This window comes from Gallus gallus, chromosome 5 (genome assembly GCF_016699485.2).
Source record: "Gallus gallus isolate bGalGal1 chromosome 5, bGalGal1.mat.broiler.GRCg7b, whole genome shotgun sequence".
In the NCBI taxonomy this organism is placed as follows: Eukaryota; Metazoa; Chordata; class Aves; order Galliformes; family Phasianidae; genus Gallus; species Gallus gallus.
In genome coordinates, this window is record NC_052536.1 from 16257094 (window position 1) to 16276200 (window position 19107).

General features: G+C 40.5%; 1 protein-coding gene across 3 annotated transcripts in view; it reads right to left on the reverse strand.

The window, feature by feature from the left end:
• LOC423119 (fatty acid desaturase 1-like) overlaps positions 1–19107 on the reverse strand; it is a 39826-nt gene that overhangs the window by 6933 nt on the left and 13786 nt on the right. For 2 of the 3 annotated variants that reach the window (XM_015286833.4, XM_015286832.4), the window contains exons 1-3: positions 5616–5881; positions 2226–2336; positions 921–1118 (exon numbers count right to left, since the gene is read on the reverse strand). In XM_015286833.4, coding sequence (XP_015142319.2) covers positions 921–1118; positions 2226–2336; positions 5616–5840 — 534 coding nt within the window. In that variant the 5' untranslated portion in view covers positions 5841–5881. Of the gene's footprint in view, positions 1–920; positions 1119–2225; positions 2337–5615; positions 5882–19107 lie in introns of those variants that run through there. The other variant, XM_046942362.1, reaches the window with a different exon arrangement.

Consider the following 19107-nt stretch of genomic DNA (forward strand, 5'->3'; position numbering starts at 1 on the left):
CAGTCAGCAAGGAACTATGAAATCCTGATACTCTCAATTTCCACACAAGATTCTTGCCTTTAAATTGGAGATACATGGATTTGATAGATAGCCCATGTGGTGGATAAGTAATTGGCTGCATGGTAACACTCAAAGACTTGCAGTTGCTCAACAGCTCAACATCCAGGTGGAGACGAGTGGCAAGTGGTGTTTCTCAGGAAGGCAAGATGATTGTTCCCCTCTCCTCCACCTTTCTGACACCCCACCCTCAGCAAAAGAAGGGCTTGGACCTCTTGGAGTGGGTCTAGAGGAGGGATATAAGGATGATCAAAGGGTTGGAACACCTCTCCTATGAAGAGGGCTCAGAATTCTTTTTTTCCATCCTGGGAAATAAAGGCTTCAGGGAGACTCTGTAGCAGAGTGCTAGTACTTAAAAGGGGACTACAAGAAAGATGAGGAGAGGCTCTATCAGAGTCTGTACCAATAGGACAAAGGATAACAGTCTTAAACTAAAACAGTAAATTTAGGTTAGACATTAGATAGAAATTATTTACTATGAGAACAGTGAGGCACTGAAACAGGTTGTCCAGAGAAGCTGTGGAACGATGCTTTGAGCAACCTGATCTAACAAAAGATGTTCCTGCTCATGTCAGAGGGTCTGGAAGTTGGTGATCTTTAAGGTTTCTTCCAATCCAAACCATTCTATAATTCTGTGAATATATCTTTAACAAAAAAACCTTAACAGATTAGGCATACTGGAAGCTCCCCACATGCAGAATTTCTTCTTTCCACCTTCTGTTAACACAGGCCATATAGAGGATGTCTTCTAAAACCAAGAAGAGCTATGCCAAATAAGGTAACAAAGAACTAAATACTGCAATGGTATATGTATGAAAGTTGACAGAAGTGCACGTGTATACGCTGTAGACTCTGTCGCTTACCTGGGAAATGGTCAGCACCAGCAGAGAGACAATAAAAGGCACGAAGGATGTCCCACAGCAAAAGAGAATGAGCCAAGCAGCAGTATCTAATAGGAGGATGTGAGCAAGGTGCAGGAAGAAGAAGAGTTTATTTGGCTTCAGAAGTCCCATTTTCTCAACAGAGGCACGCAATTCACGGAAGTCTTTTACCAGCATTTTCTGTGGGAAGCACAAGTGTTACAAATTTCTTGCTTTCAGAGTATAGCACTGCAACCTCAAAAGACTACATCTTTGGTGCTTCATCCATCATCTCTCTGGCAGGTAACAGGGCTTTTTCAAGAGATGTCTAAGACTGTAATATCTTCTGGGTGTTACTGGTTCACAATCACCAGAGCCCAGCACTACTCAGACATTGCCAGGAAATAGGGAGAGCATGTAGGTGTGGTTGACATCTAGCATCTCTCCACAGAGTATTAAACTGGAGGGGAAAATGTGTGCATGTATGTAAAATACCCAGAAGGCACACTAAACCGTATGAACATAGCATAACAAGATTTCTGCCTCAATTAAGTCCAACCCAAAGAACCGTGCCAACCTAGCTTGATAATCATTTCTGGGAAACTGAGTTTGCAAGCACTAAGGTACATGAATACTCTAGTGAAGGCCAGCTGTAGGAAATAGGTAAAGCATGGCCACAGTCATGGCCCCAAGGAATAGGAAACGTACTTAAGGAAGAAATTATGTCCGTACAACCCCAAAGACAATTGTATTCCGGGACTACTCCTGTTCTACTGTCTGCACCTCTCTCCTTTCTTTGACATGCAAGATTGGTTATTTTCACACTGCCATCAACAGTGCTTCAGTGTATGATTATGCATTTTGAACTTGAGACTACCACCAAAGACTGTCTAAGAAGGCAATGACTTAAAGTTTCACAGTCTGTATTATAAAGGCTAATACACTATCTGCATTCTCTCACTACAAATACCTACAGCAGAAGGGAATACAGTCTGAAATCTCACCATCAACTGAAGAGAATTACTGAGTTCTTGGTTAGCTCTTTCTCAAATCAACAGAAAGAAGAAGAGGTGATAATTAATACTCACGAGAACCAAGGCTCTAATTCACATAGCCGCTGTGATAAGGAATGATATTCTCAGCCACCTAACATGGATTTAGACCAATACTCATGTATTATTTTTAATTAATTTAAAATTTAAAAAAAAGTTAAGAACCTGGGTCCCGTTGTTGTAGAAGCTACACTGATACAGAAAAATAAGTTCTAATCTCAGAATATTTGTCTTTGACTTATGAGGATGGACTTACATTTTTAGTGGGCTCAATACTGGGTTGATCCGGTGCCAGCTCTCCTATCTGCAGTGGCTTCAAGTACTTGTTCACCAGCAACTTGTCAACATGGAATGCTACAAAAGCATCCTACACATGCAGAAGAGTTGAAGAAGAGAGAAGAAAAACCACAATATTACTACCCTCCATCTGCTGTGCATGCTCAAACATTCTTTTGGAGGAACCACAATGACAAAGACTGCTGGTTTACCTTTCTATCTCCTTTTTCGACCTTCCATGTCCCCCTCACCAATCACCTTTGCCCTACGTGCTTTTAAAGTGGAATTTTATTTCAGCTGGTAAACTGAGGATGTCTGATTTCCATGACTGCAATTACTCAGTTATTAGGAACGTACAAGCCATGGTGGTTCTTGTTCACAGGCATGAGAGATTTTGATCTTTCAGAAATGCATCCTTCTCAGAGGCTACATTCTTTCTATTCCCCAAATAGACAATATAAGAACACCAAGAGTTCTGACATATTAATGCTAAGTAGCTGTGGAAAACTAAACTACAAGTAATGCAAGTTCTGAAGGAAGAGGTAGACAGGTGATAGCAATGTGAAGTCTGCTTTAGGAGACAGATCAGAAAAACATTCCAAGCAGCTCCGAGTAGAAAATTCCACTCCCAGATTAACTAACACTGCATGGATTTCATCAAAGACCAAGTGACACAGGCAACTTTTTCCTAGTACTTTGAGATACTCATACAAGAAATGAAGGTAAGGATGCAATTCACATGAACAGGCCTGGTTAGGTGTTAACTGATCTCTCACAAAGATATAAGTATGAAAAAACAGTGGTGTGATGGCTTCCAGGCAGGGCTGGGGAGAAAAGGGCAGAAAAGCAGGAGGAGACAACTCCATTAACAGAGCACACAGGGAGTAGCAGCTTGAGCCCTGGAGGGAATAGGAGTGTACATGAGACTAAGCTGGAAATGTGGTCTGTAGGCGCGGAACTCCTCCATCTGTGGAAAATTGCTTTCGTACATCCAAACAAAGGGCTTCAGCTTACGGCTCTGCTGGCGTGCTTTCTTTTAAGCCATCTTTCATCTGAATCAATTTTTGCCAGTCTAGCCATACCAGAATTAGTACTTTACTGCATTCCAGCCCCAACTTACTACAGAATGTTGCTACTGTCCCATATTCCAAAACTGTATTGGTCTTGTCACCTGTTCAACTAATTTTGAGGCCTGTGTGCAACACAATAAGTACTGAGTGCATAATCACCACCAGAGGCAAATCTATGCCAACAGTTCCTACAGTGAAATTCAGTGATAAACAGTAGTTCTAACAACAAACAAACAAGCAAGCAAGCAGCTTCTTTGCATCATCTACAGGAAGGAACACTATTTCATGTTGTTGCACTAACAGACTTTTGTACAGCTGCCAAAATGCAAACAAGTTTAACTAAACTGTAATCCAGAAGGAAAAAACCCAGTCTCAATGTAATTATTCCTGTTTACTATGTCACTTAGTCCCCCTCTTCTATCCTTTGTGAGAAAGAAATCAGCAATAAAAGGAGCCTACTTCACAGTTGTATGCAGTGTGAGCCTCGCTAATATTTTGACATTAATCCTACTCATTTTCCATTCCCCTGATTCCTCTTCTTACTCAAAGCCCTCCACAGTTATCATCTGTCAAGCCTGTATGCCCTCGGTACCATCTTCCAGTCAAACTAAGGGCTTGGTTTTCTTTTAATTTTTCATTGTGCACATCCAAAAGATTTAACAATTTGACCTATTCCAAGATGCACAGGCAGCACTAAAGTCTTCTGAATTTTGTTAATAAATACTTTTTCCACTACTTTTTCTCTCTGTCTCCTATATTAACTAAAAAGTCTGTGGGATTCATACTTGTGAAACTGCACTGAGTGCTGAAGAGGAATTTCTTACTCTATCTGCAGCATTCAAGTTGTTATTCAGCGTGAAAATAAAGCTTTCTTTAAACAATAAAGCTCAGGTTCACATATAATCAGGCTACACAGACAGCAAGGAGCCCACACTATTAACGTGCCTTGCTTCTGTTACAGGTTGACTAGGGCCAGCACAGCTTTCTCTGTACTTTATTACACGACTCTGCACCATAGGCATACTTCTACCAAATATTCCAGCCAGGCATTTTCCTATTATGGTGCACAGACTATTTCACACGCACAAGTGTGAGGACAGTTGAGCTGGGGTCACACAAAACTGGCTGAAGTCTGCCAGGGCTTATCACTCAGACATGATATCCATTAATAAAATGCAACTCAGATCCTAGAAACAAAGTGTCTGTATTTTTCAGTTGATCCATCATTTGGGCTATTCCAGCAGCCTGAGATGAAAGAAATCTGACAGTACTAACTAAAGCAAAGGAACAATGGAAAATATAGAATGCAAAGCGTTTCTAATTGTCATGAACCTCAAACATCCCATACATATGGGAGATCCAGGAATTATCTGCCTTGTGTTGCTCTTTAAAAACACAGAGTAAGGAAACAATCTCATTTGTCACATCTTTGTGTACACGTTGATTTACCACTTTTTTCAACATTTCCTGCATAAGCCAGAAGGCAAGAACTCCAGGGAATCTTGCTTAATGTTTTGATGGGCATTCCCACAGGTTCCCAGGGCATTAAGATAGACAAGAATGGCGCTGAGTAGATGTTTTCTTTGTCCACAGACTAACATGCCAGCAGTTGGTATTTAGCAGATGCTTTCAATTTGGTTCATCCAAAGGATCAGAAAGCCCATGGGCAATAACTGCAGAAACTTTCCCAGAGTGCTGCTTGTGAAAGCATGCTGCCTTGTCTTTCCCTAAAAATTATGTGGGATGGCACTTATGAGGGGATACCCTTCCTAGAATTAAAGAGAACAATTACTGTGGTTGCCTTATGGATGTTAAGGTACCTGAGGCAGCTTCATCACTTTACCCATGCTCTAAACCACTGCAGTTATAGCAGCTGTAAAATAAGATCAAGAGATAAGAGTAGTCCTGAGGACATTGATGGGATAAACAGTTACAACCTGATTACCCCAAGGCTAAGCTTTTTCTTAAGCACCTTCATTCCAGAGGTGTTCAAGGCTAGGTTGGATGGGGGTCATGGGCAACTTGATATGGTGGAAGATGTCCCCATCCATGGAGGGTGGTTGGAGCTAGATGATCTTTAAGGTCCCTTCCAACCCATCCTATGATCTACCAGTTTCCATAGCATAAGCTGGAAAATTTGCAAATAACAATGGTACCACTGAGCCTGTTGCAGCCCCTCAACCCTCATGAATTCCCAGCACAATCATTCCCCATGTTCTTGCCACGTGATGGTGGCCAGGCACCCCACACGCAGCACAAGCTGGTGGTGAGCATCTCTTCCCCATCCTGCTACCTCTCACCGTGACATCCTGCCCAGCGTGGCTGCTGATAAGAAGGGCACCACCAGGGTGCCTCCGGTAGAAGTGGCTGATATCATACACCTTCCTGTCGATCACCACCCAGCGCTCCTGCAGTGCTGGGTCCTGGCCCGTGCGCTGTGCAACATCCTCCCAGGTGAACCATCGCATCACTGGTTCGGCCACTGCATTCCCATCCTGCTTCCTCTCCCCATGCTGTGGAGCCATCCTCCTGCTCCTCTCACTGCTCAGCCTCACCCAGCAGCCCCTCCATCCTGCCTCCGTACCGGTATATAAGGGTTGGGAGACACCAACACAGCCCCCGCCCACCTCGTTTTCTCACTCCATCTTTCAGGAAATACAAGTGGTGTTGGCAAAGTGACAGCTGCAGGCAGAGCTCCTCTGGGCTTCCCTCTTCCCAGCCCACATTCAACATATCAATCCATCAAACAAAGCTTCCTCTTTTCAGCCCAGCACCCACACTGCAACGCAGGCAGGCAAAAACTACCCAGTAACTACAGGTGTTGAGTACCAGACCATGTGATTTCTTATTTGTGAGATTGTTTTATTCCCAAGATTTCCTGGGAATAAAGTTCCCAAGGTTTTTAGTGCAGGAAAAACATTACTAAGAAAAATACACTTCTGATTAACTTGCTCCCCCCAGAAATATCCCTCTGCATCTCTGTTGGGATATTACAGCCCATGAACCCCTTAGTGAGAAATATGAGTTATGCAGAACAAGGCAGGGAGGAGGAGGCTTCCATGGTGCCCCTTGCACTAATAAGGCTCTTCAGAGCTCTGCACTTTGTGCTTCTGTTACTCTGGGTGAGCCTGTGGTGGCAAACACAAACTATTATGCTAGGTTCTGATGGAAGGCTTTTTCTCCCCTCCTCTCTCTCTTACTACATGAACTAATGGGAAAAAAATTACAACTATTAACTTCAGGAAATTAATGTTAACTATGAAACAGAACTTGATTTAGCTTTTCTGAACTTCCTTAGGCAGTCATAGCAGTCATATTATTCTTTCTTTTAAATTAAAAACAGACTATGAAGTCTTGAAGCTATTCTAAAGCCACACCTGAATCAGTGATTTCACTATTCCATATAAAGACAACACATGTTAAAGCACATATTGGCACCAATCAGGACGGAGGAACACACACTGAGAATGGTTTTCAAATTATGTGACTAAATCTAGAAAATTAATTTGTCTGAGTTATCCTTCCATCATTGGCAATATTTCTCTTGAACTAATGCCCACACCTTTGTAATATTTCTCACACACCTACTTGTATTTTTTCCATTGCTTCTGAGTCTACTAGGGTCAGTTCTCATTTGGCAATAATTCTGCAGTTCAAGTTAGAAAGGTTGATCCAAATAACCTGGAGAAATCTCACAGTTATCACAGCTGAGTTGTTTAAATAGTGTTAATGCCTTTTCTCCTTTACAGAACATGTGAAAAGACTAAAGTCAATTTCTCAGTTTAGCTGCCAGTGACAGCCAATAAAAAAGTTTAAGTCATTACCATTGTGTTTCTTTGCTTCTCCCCTTTCATAGCAGGCAATCAGAAAGCATACTTTCTTGTTCCTGGGCTTTGCCATCCCTCAGTCTTACTTTTTTCCTTTTCCTAACCCCCCAGTTGACCCTCCCCTGACGAAGCTCCATCAGGCCCTGTCGCTGTCACACAGAGCAGAGCTCAGCACTGCCCTCCGCTCCCTGTGAGGAACTGTAGCCGCCATGAAGCCTCCCCTTAGCTGCTCTGCTCTGGGTTGAGCACAGCCAGGCACCTCAGATGCTCCTTACACAACGTGCTCTCTAGACCTTTCACCATCTTCATGGATGCACTCTAACAGTTTTTATGTCCTTCTGATATTGTGGCACCCAAATGGCATCCAGTGCTGGAGGTGAGGACACACAGCACAGAGCAGAGCACAGCAGGACAACCCCTTCTCTTGCCCAACAGCTGTGCTGGGCCTGGTGCACCCTAGGGTATGGATGGCCTTTGGGCAGCCAGGGCACACTGCTAGCTCACATCAACTTGCCACCAGCCAGAACACCAGATCCCTTTCTGTGGGGCTGCTCTCCAGCCCCTTGTCCCTCATTCTGTACCTATATATGCTCCAGAGGCAATCTGGCACTTGCTCTTGTTTAACTTCAACTGGTTGGTAATTACTTAAGCCTATACTTTGTCATGATCTCTCTGCAAGGTCCCTCTACCTTGAAGGAGTCAACAGTTCCTCCCAGTTTTGTATCATCTGCAAACTTACTTAGTATGTGTTTGAGTCCTACATCCAGATCATTTACAAAAACATTGAAGAGAACTGTTCCTAAAATGGAGCCCTGTGGAACTCCTCTGGATACCAGCCACCAGCCTGGTGTAACCCCATTTACCACAACTCTTTGAGCCTGATTCATCAACAACTTTTCAGCTGTGGCATTATGCATTTAGCTAGCTATATGGTGACTCTTTTGTCCAGAAGGATACTGTGAGAAACAGTATCAAAACTTGACTGAAATCCAAGAATATGACACGAACTGGCTTCCCTTGGTCAAGCAGGTGGGTAACCTCATTGTAAAAGGAGATTAAATTTGTTAAACAGGACTTTCCCCTTGTGAATCCAGTTTGGCTGTGATCAATTGTCTTCTCTGAGAGGCATTATGCAGCACTGAGAACCTTTAATTACTCAAGATTGAGCCACATAATCCATTAAGAGAAGGAACTGCCATATGGCTTGTATGACACTCATGATTTTGCCATTGTGTCAACATGTACACATTACTCTGATAAAAATGCTGATAACAACATTTGCTACTGCATCAGCCAAGACAATAAAACAATACACTTGGTAACAAAGAGTTAATGAATCTGAACAACAGCTAGCTATTACATGAAATTGCCAGCTACTCCATTTTTTTATTGTATTCTCCTTCCCCAATAAACAAAACTTGGGCATTTCCAGTATTGCAGCTCCCTGTTGTCACATTTTGCAATCTGCCCTTTCACAATAAAAGATCAAGCTGCTAAAAAGATAAGCATCAAATTATGATTTAAGGATCTACCTTCATGATAGGTAGTAGGTTCTCCTACCCTTGATAGGACAAGGAGAAATTGTTTCAAACTAAAAGAGAGGAGATTCAGATTGGATACAAGGAAGAAGTTTTTTACAGTAAGGGCAGGGTGGTACTGGCACAGGTTGCCCAGAGAGGTGGTGGATGCCCCGTCCCTGGCGACATTCAAGGTCAGCAAGGATGGGCTCTGAGCACCTGAACAATTACTCTTGTATACAGGTTAGAATCTGAACACAGATTTTTCAAACCAAGCTTAAGATGCTTACTACCAGAGGAAATCTATTTTGTTACCTTTCTGTAGGCCAGACAGCATGGAGTCCTTGAACACCACAGAAACATTAACTGGATGAGTGACATCAAAGTCATGTCTGTAGTCTCCTTTAGCCTACACAGATGCTGAAAAAATTAGTTTAATATTTCCACTGCTTGATTACTGACGGACTGCATGAGCAGTTTCCACATTTGGAAAATGTCCTAGTCAGTAATTCAAGGAGATCAGTGCTGTATTAGTGCTGTATTGCTGTCATACTTTACACTGAGTGTGTCCCTATCTGCTAACACACCATCTGGGGATATGTTCATTTACCCTGTCAGAAAAGGCAACTGATGATATATTTGCAATGTTATACTCTGATAAATACTTTGATTTGGTTTGAATAGCAAGAAAAAAGACAGGGTACTGATTTGCCTGATAACCAGTATATAAGATGCAATGTTCATTTCTGTTTTCTATTTTGAGCTGCTAGAAAATACACTAATGGATTGCATAGGATTCTTTCTTTGTTACTGTAACTGGGTAAAATCTTTTTGACAGGTTCCTCTTTCACTACAACTGTGTGGGCAACAGTAATAATTTCAGTAACAGATGACACTATGAATTTTAACAACACAAGAAACTGAATGGTATCAGTTACTTGTGTTGTTAAACACATAATTACATAGTGCTCTGTGCATTACATAATAATCAGAGCAGCCAGCCACAACATAGACACCAAAATCTCCATAAACAGGGATCTCTGAAAACAGCACACAGTGTACTAACTGAAACAAACAAAAGAAAAAGGGGGGAAAAACACTAATTAAGATCTGTAAGCCAAACCAAAGCATATATAAACTAAAACAAACAAAAACTACTTAAAAAATTGCAATATCTAAGAGGAAAATGCAGGTTGTACCCCTGAGCTACTGTTTGCTGTCTATAGCTCTTTTTCTTTGTTTTTCTTTTTTGATTCATCATGTTCACACAGTGCCATATGTTACAGGAATGAGCAGTAGGCAATAGAGCTTAGTGCTACTTACTGGAGTTGACAGCAACAAGCAGGAAAGTCTGCTTTAGTAGGGGCTTGAAAAGGTGCTAATGCTTTATTGAGGACTTACGACATGAGTCTATTCAGCCAAACTGTTGCTATGGATAAGACGCTGTCATACACATGGGCTGAAATAAATTTGGATCTCCTAAAGCTAAACCTGTACAGCTTCATGCCAGTAGCCTATGCCCAGAAGCATTATGGAAACCAAGGCTGGCACCTATTAACAAGTGTATGCTGTCCACAGATGGTATTGAGGCTAGGTGGCTGGCCCAGCAGTTGTGCTAGTGTGTACAAATGGCAGTACTCCAAGCACAGGCACATATATGTTAGTGTCTTCCTAGCTGGAAAGCAGCTTTGTAGAAAATGACTTAGGAATCCCAGTGGGCATCAAACTGAACATAAGACAGCAGTGTGCTCATGCCACTAAGAAACCTAATGGCATTTTTGGCTGCATTTGGCAAAGTATCACTGGCAAACCAAGAGAGGTGATCCTTCCACTCTACTCAGCACTGGTGTGGAGAAAGAGGCATAGAAGTCTTAAGTGCCTTACTGTTTTTTGCTAAACAAGACACTATGTCTAGGCTCCAGACAAGGTAGTACATAAGAACACGTAAGAACACAAGTATTGTGAATATTTCTAAGTAGGAAGGAGACAGTTTCTTGGGCCAGGAACTTCTAAAAAGCTTGGTAGTTGTACAGCATGTAAACGAACACAGAATCCTATCTGTTTCCAAATGATTCAGCAAGATCTGCTCATCATCTAAGCAATTCAAATATCAAGGACTCAAGTTGCAAAACCATAATCTTCAAAGTATTTCTAAGTCTTAGGAGAACGCTGACAAACTCCCTAAATACCCAATACGTGAGTGATGCTGTGAAGGAATCTCTACAAAGAAAGAATCACTTAGCAATTCCTGATGACTCCTACACAAATTGATACACATTGAATACAACTTGTCATTGATAACACACTAAAAAATTACATCCTCCACCTCCAAGACAGCCCATGTTCACCTTGTACTTTCTAGGCTTCATTTTTATTGGTCAATGATCAAGATGATAAATGTCAATAGTGGTGGACATGGACTCATTTAAAAATAGAACATCATAGCTTTTGTGAAAATATTAGGCAGGCTGCACCATGTTCCCTTCCACTTCAAAACGTTGCAACTCCATGACCATTAACTCTCTCTTTACTGCTATGATTCAAAGGTCATGTTTTAGAGAAGAGATTTATCAGTAGCGTGCAGTTTGATTAGAACAGCTCCTCAGAGCCACACAGCAAAAGGACAGTATTGGAACAATAAGTCACTTCTGCAAGAATCTGAAGTAAGTCTTCAGAAATTCTTACCATTGTTCATCGTCCTGAACACCTGCACAGAATTCAAGATGGTCACATCTGCAGTTGTGATAAGACTCTTTTTATTACTTGCATGGGATATCTGTGCTGAAACAGACACAAGGTTTTACAGTAGGAATGGATGGGTGGTATCTCTGAAAATAAAGTCGGGCTTCACAGGGAGAGTATATAGCTGCAGTTCAAGTCTGCAGGGAGAAAACAAGAAAAGCCAAAGCTCAACTTATTTGACATTGGCCAGTATAATGTCAGACAATGAAGAAGGCTTTTTAAAGTAAACCAATAGCAAGGAAAAGTCTAACAAAGCAGTAAACTGATACTTGATGTCACCTAACAAGTGAGGATGGAGAAAAGGCAGAAACTTCTAAGGCATTTTTACCTCACTTTTTTAATATCAGTGACAGATCCTGGACTGCCCAGTCCTCTGTGATGTTAAATACTGGAAAAGTCTTCCTAGAGAGGTGATTGATTCCCTGTACCTGTCAGTCACAGAATTGTAAGGGCTGGACTGAAATTACCATGTAAGGACCTCAGTATATTCCCCAGTTCAACCCCCTGCTAAAGTGTGTTCCTTACAGTAGGTTGCACAGAAAAGTACCCAGGTGGGTCTTAAATATCCCCAGAGAATGAGGCTCCACAATCTCTGTGGACAGCCTGTGCCAGTGCTCTCAGTGATCATGAGGTATTTGGATAATGGCCTTAATTATATACTTCAACTTCTGGTTAGCCTTGAAGTGGTCAGGCAGTTGCTATGGATGATCTCTTTGCGTCCCTTCCAACAGAGCTGAGCTGAGCTATTCTATTCTATTCTCTGCTCAAGTATTCTACTGACAGCAATGTGGTCTTGCACTGTCATATGATGCAATGCATTCTTTCATAATAACAGATCTTATCTTCTGCCCCCCGCTAAATACATCAGAGTATGACTCAACAGCTACAGTGCAAAGAGATTTGTTGAATAGAAGGAAAGAGTGATACCATCTCTTTTTCTGACACACCATACTACACCCTTGTTAGCTAGAAGAATTGATTATGCCCTGTTTTGGTGGTAACTGCACCCACAAGCTCTGGGAAGATGCCTTAACCCCTTGAAGAAATAATGGAACCATATGTAAGCATTGTCACAGTAATTTCTCTCTTTTAGTTTCTTACATTCTTCGGAAACCCCTGCAATACTCTCATTTATTTCATTCTAATTGTTTGTCAAAGCACCAGGTCATTAGTTAAAAATATTCTTGTCATATTTCGATCTAAATCAGACCAGAACTTCTCTCTATGTAATTCAGTGCTGAAGAGGCACTAAGTATGTGCCTCTACATGTCTGAACAAAAACATAACAGTGTCAACAAGAAGGAGAAGCATCCAGATGTGATGGAAATTCAAAACGTATTTAAAAGTCATTGGAGCCAAGCTATGCATACTGTATCACAAGAATAGGGGAAGAAACAAACTTGAATAAAATGTACAAAACATATATCCTTTGTGGCACAGTGGGAACTATCACGAAATGTTACAAATGGAGAAAAACAGCTCACAGTGTACCCAGTCTGATTTTTTTTTTTTTTCAATTTTCTCTCCAACTCATGCAACACAACAAAGGATACAGATATCCCTTGAACACTGTGCTTCCCAGGGTATGCTAGCATGGAATAAATTCTAGAGCTGTAATAGGACAAATGGAAGATAAACTGAAAAAGAAGTCAAACACAAAATTATGGAGATAATTGTAGCCATGTTTAAAGGCACAGCATACTAGAACAGATTTTGTAACATTAATGAGGATGTGATTTTTCTTATCAGCCTTCTTTTTCACATCTCAAACTTTACAATGCATGACAGCAATTACTTTGCTACTACAGCAGAACGTAGACATAATCACATACAACCTCTACTGGAACCTCTCTGTAAAATTAAGTGCATGTTTACTTACTGCAGGACTTATGAGAACAGCACAAATCTGGAGCAGGGGAGGATCAGGCTGGACATCAGAAAATAATGTATTTACTATGAGGGTGGCAAAGCACTAGACCAGTGTTTCCTAGAGAGGTGCTGATGCCCCATGCCTGCCAGCATTCAGAAGGCATTTGGGCAAAGCTATCATTAACTTGAAGTGATCAGGTGGCTGGACTTGATCATCTTTGAACGCCCCTTCTGAACAAGCTATCCTGTGCCATCCTATCCCATCCCCACAGGAAGTGTTCTACTTATTAGAACTACAAGTCAGAAATTCAGCAACTGAAATCTTTATCGCTCTAAATAACTTTATCTTGTGGTGTCCTTTTTGCATTTCAATAGTAGCTGCTTTTCAGACTCAAACATCCGAAAATCAGGGAACTGAGTATTTCTAACTCAGTAATCAGAAAAATTGAAAACAGAATTAAGGTTATTCCCAGATCCTTACATAATTTATATGCTGTCCCATTCTGGCAACTCCTCTCTTCCTCACTCTCCCCTACACACACAAATGTGCATACTTTGTTTTAGTATTAGGACAGGATTTCTCTATATTTTCCCTAGCAGAACAAATATTTAGGCCTAGACTCACCATATCTAATCCTAAGCATCTAACTTCAGTTATCTTCCTACATTAAGAGATTAGGCTCTCTCTGGTCAATGCAATTGGATATGCACTTCAAGTGGATGACTCTATTTTAGTAGGCCATAGATTACCCCATACAGATTACTATACTAACTCAAAATTTGGGCCCTTTTATCCTCTTCATCGGTATACTGGCACCCCGTTCTCACCTCCCTAGAATCAAAATTGCAAACCAAACAACGTGGTTATCTTCACAGCAAGGGAATCTCTATTTCCTTCTACTTGATAGAATCTATGCAAAGCAGCATAGATATGAGTTACAACTGTTTCACAGGATACACTGTCATCCATACACCAAAGCATCAGAGAGAGGGGCTGAAATCTGATAAAAAGTCTTGGTCTTTCTTGACAGTCATTTATCACAGCACAGCTAAAATGCTCTCTCATCATCCAGTTCTGCCCATCTGAAGGTATACTTGGAATATTCTCTGCTGATTTCACCCTCACACTGCCATGCCATAAGGGAGAGAGTGATTGATAATGCACAGTTCTTAATTTCTTAGTAGCTGGGTTTCAGAAATGGGTTTTATATGTGTTTTTTAACCAATACTACCTTCTTTTCTAGCCTTCTGGAAAGGAAAACAAAGAGTGGCATTCTTTATATAAAAGCCACTGAAGTTTCTTTTTTCTATAAAGGACAAGAACTGTAAATTTCAAGAGAAAAAGCACAGTGCTAATAATCCAGTAAATATTTTCTACACATGGAGCTTATGGACTCTCCATACTCTGCATGGACTTACAGATACCATTTATATAAAGCTTTATCTATGTTAGTAGTTGGAGAAAACTGATCATTACAACTTAACCCACAAGATAAAGATCCATCCTGCCTTCCCACCTGAGGTATGTCAGCAAGTACTGACAAGTCACATCAAATAGCAGATGAAAACACATTTCATAAGGCTGTAATTTATCATCGTGAGAAGTCATTTCTACAACAAAGACATAACATGTGCTTCTTTCACCTGATCTCATGAAAGGCGCTTCCTCTCTTTAAGTGTGAGAGTAAATGCAGTAGTTCTTTGCATCTACTGGGCTTCTACAAAAGACAGCTGATAACTACATTGTTATTCAACAGAATTTAAATATACATACCTACATACTTTTAAATATTTGGAGAAAAATGCTGGAAAAAAAAAATCACCTGAAAATTTGCTCAGTTCTTTTTGTTTCCTCTCATGGGCTCAACATTCCTTTTCTGTGATTTACCTATTCTCCCTCCCTCTTCATTTTGAACTAATAGCTCTGAAGAATGGGGAGCCTACAGTTTGCATATCATCTAGAAGAGGTTTCCCTCATCGTATACAAAAGCCCTGGCATTCGTCTTTCACCACTGATAATTCCTTGTCTGATAGGTTCTAAGTCTGTATTTTGGTTTTAGAGGCACATCACAGTAGTAGCTCACAGACATCATTGCACTCCCACAGCTTTTCCCCTCTTTCTGCTTTCAGGTGATATCAGGCAGCAGTACTGTTCCTCTTAAGATATCATTAATGAAGACCACATTTAGGATTTTATTCTCTAGTTTGTAAACCTATTACATTCTTTCTCAGCCTTTGAATTCCTGTGCGATTCCAGATAGATTATGTCAGCAGGGAAAAATCTCAGTGTACATATCTACCCTAGAAGCTCTAAAGGAATGAGTTAACTTGAGTGGGGCTAAGCTCAAATGACACTTTCAGACAATTCAAACACTGAAAACAGCATAGTTACATAACGTTCTCCTTGGCTAACTGATTCAGTATCACAACACCACACATGCAAGTATTGTAATAAAGAGATAATAATTTCCAACGCCAGAGGGTGCTCAAGCCATACGTGTACGATATTGAATGATCAGGCTATGTAAAAGAACTGGGTGAGGATGATCTGAGCAGTTTCTTTGCTCCGTTTGTGAATGACTAATAAAGAAATAGAATGACCTGAAAATGAAATGGTGGAAAAATGTGACTACAAAATCATAACAAATGAAAGTGAAGTGCTTCATGTCTCAGAAAAGGTAAGTTGAGCATTGGAATAATTCAGACACAATGACTGAATTCATTGAATTAGCTTAATATATGCATAATATAAATGATTTATTTATTCTTGCTCTGTAATCATTTAAGAAAGATGGACAGTCTAACTTAGATCTAGAGATGATAATCTTTTATCACGGACAAGAGAACCTAGATAACAGCTTAAACTAAATGCCTAGCTTATAAGGTTAGGCAAGATGAATCCTATTTAATAAGTCCTTCATTACTATGATTGATAATAATATATATTTTTAAGCAGTCATTGCTGGAGGCAGCAGAAGTTTGAGGCTATGCAAAAAACTGAAGCAGTTGAGATCTACTCAGAATTTTTCCTCATTCCTTCCATTCATTTTGCTCAGTGAACAACTTACCTCTTTACCTTTGCTTTTATACATGAAATTACAGAGATCTGTAGGGAACTGTACTTTCACACCTAACCACAACAGATTTCAGAAAAAAAGTCTAAAGAAGCAAGTGAAATAGAAAATCCAACAAACTTGTGGAGAATTCACCTCTTACCATTATCAAGTGCACTCACTGCACCTCAACTGTAATAATGGGTATGTATCATCCTTCTTTATCCTCCCCAGGGGAAAAAATATAAATATATATATTAAAATCATGGTCAGCTATTCAACCAATCTCAATTGAAAATTGATGCTTTGCACGCTTATGTCGTCTTACAAAATCCCAAACACCCACTCATTCTGTGAGAACAGTTCAGTCACTTTTTTTTTTTTTTTTTTTTTTGAGGGAAATGAGGGGGAGCAAAGTAGGGCAATATCATTTATTCTATCAATTTGGAACCAGTATCAAGATTAAAAGGGAGGATTTATATTTTGTAGCTGGACTGGTTTCTTGCACAACCTGTACCTAGCACCTATTAGGTTACCTCACTGCAGTGTTGCATGTGAGGTGACTGGTTCCACATTGCATCACAACTCATCCTTTCTTTTAGGACGTCCCTCCTCTGCTTCCCTGCTAATTGAAAAGAAGCAGAAACAGGAGGTTAATGGTAGCCATTCTGTAAACCAAACCACACAACTCATTATCATCTGCCAAACCAAACTTCTCAGGTGAACAGAGAAGTCTGGCATGTAATTGCATTTGGAAATATAATATAATATAAGATATTGGCACTCATATTTGTACAGATGACACTGTACCCAGGATATGCCAGCTTACTTCATACAGCCAGGCCCGTAAGTGCTGCTAGTTCTGGAAATTGTATGAGTTTGCTAAATGCAATGTCATTATAAAGCAGTGCTATAATTTCAACAATTACAGACATAAGTCACAGACAAGTCACCTCATCTGTGCCTTTGAATGTATCTAACAATAATCAACAGCTGCTTTGAAAACCTCTTGGTGAGGTACTACAGAAATAATCACATAACTCTAATTCCTTTACATTAAAATTTAGAGGTCCAACATACAAGGAGCAGACAATATTCAGTAAACCAAAATGAGCGATGTTCAGTGGTTAAACACAGTGAATGCTGGTCTGCAGTTAACTCTAATATAGCAACAAGGTTACTGCACCAAAAACATCTTCCTAAAGGGGCAGGAATGATCACGCATTGCTAGCTATGCTCTGGGACAAAACAAACAGCTTTACTTTATTCAGTTAAAGTCTCCTGCATCCTACTTAACTGTTATCAAAGATCCTTACTTTTCCAAACAGCTTTTAATGATCTTCTGCAAATGAATAACTAAATTAATTAATTTTTAAATATGTATTTTTATCAATAAATGTAATTGAAGATTGCAAAATCATTTTTGGTCTCATTTAGTTTGCTTATTTCAGAATACACGATATGGTGTTTTGTTTTTACTCATCTGGTACTGTCTTCAACCATAGTCAGCCACTTCCCCCTTCACTTTCTGTTCCATCCCATTTCCATTCACCTTCTCCAGGCCTGATTATCTTCATCACTTTTTGTGAAGCCTGAAAAGTTCACAGATGAGGTAGACCAGGAATAGCAATCCTCTTTCAAAGGTAACTAGATAGTCTTGGAATTACTATTAAGGAGGATCACATTGCCCTTGTGGTTTGTGGACAATTTTTTATCTACAGTGCATAGTTCAGGAAAGCCAGATAATTCCTTTGGTTCAGAGAAAGCAGGGAAGGCAGGTTTGAATGAGGCAACAAGAGGACAGGAGCTGCACATAAAGCAAATTGTTTTCTGAGAAGTTCAGGATAGGTACCTTGTGACCTGGAAAGTCTATAGCTCTCTCCATATGAACACACCCAAGAGCAAATCTATTGCCTGAGCCTGGATAAATGACACGGGAAATGTCCAGTCATGCAATGACTTTCTGTAGCCTAATTTTCACGAAGGGCATTCCCAGTGCACAGATCCAAATGAGAGTGCTGGCAAAACCCAGAAGGCTGCTGATCTAAACGGCTGCTTCCTTGCCTGTAGAATACAGGTTGAAACAGTCCACCTGTCACAATGACTCTGTCAACAGTACACTCTTCAGAAACTGCACTTTCTTTCAAATCCAAGCTCACTGTATAAACATCGTGTTCTAAAGTCTGTTCCTCAGGTATGCTGTGATCCACCTGAAGGGTTAACCTTAGGAGGAAATTGACAACATTTTAACAACACAGTCTTCGTAGGTGTATTGTGCCAATCCAGCATGATGGATATTGATGGATAACATGCAAGTATTGCAGGTTACTTCTCTTACTTGGTCCTAATCCTAATCAGACAAATAGTACCCTTGGACAATGCCTGCAGGATACTTCTGAAAAATCTAAACAGAGTACTATTATTTAATCCTAGCTGTGGGCAGCTACTAGTTGCTTGCATACGAATTGTTCAAATGTAATAAACCTAAGGAAGGAGGTGGTGATGCCAGACAAACAAAGCACTCTGACATACAAATGCACTGGCTGGCCCAGTGCTGCAAGCGCTGTCTTTTGGACATTAAACATGCAGCTTGACAGCAACCGGAATTATACATGGGTAATCTGGATCTTGAAACATGACCTTCTACATATCAAGATCTCCCAGTGTCCTTGGACAAAAGGCCGCAGGCGACGTAATTAAATTAATTTCACAATGCAATTCCATTTGTAGGAGGCATACAAGGGCTTTGGGAGCTGCAGACCGAGGCAAAAGAATGAGCTTCAT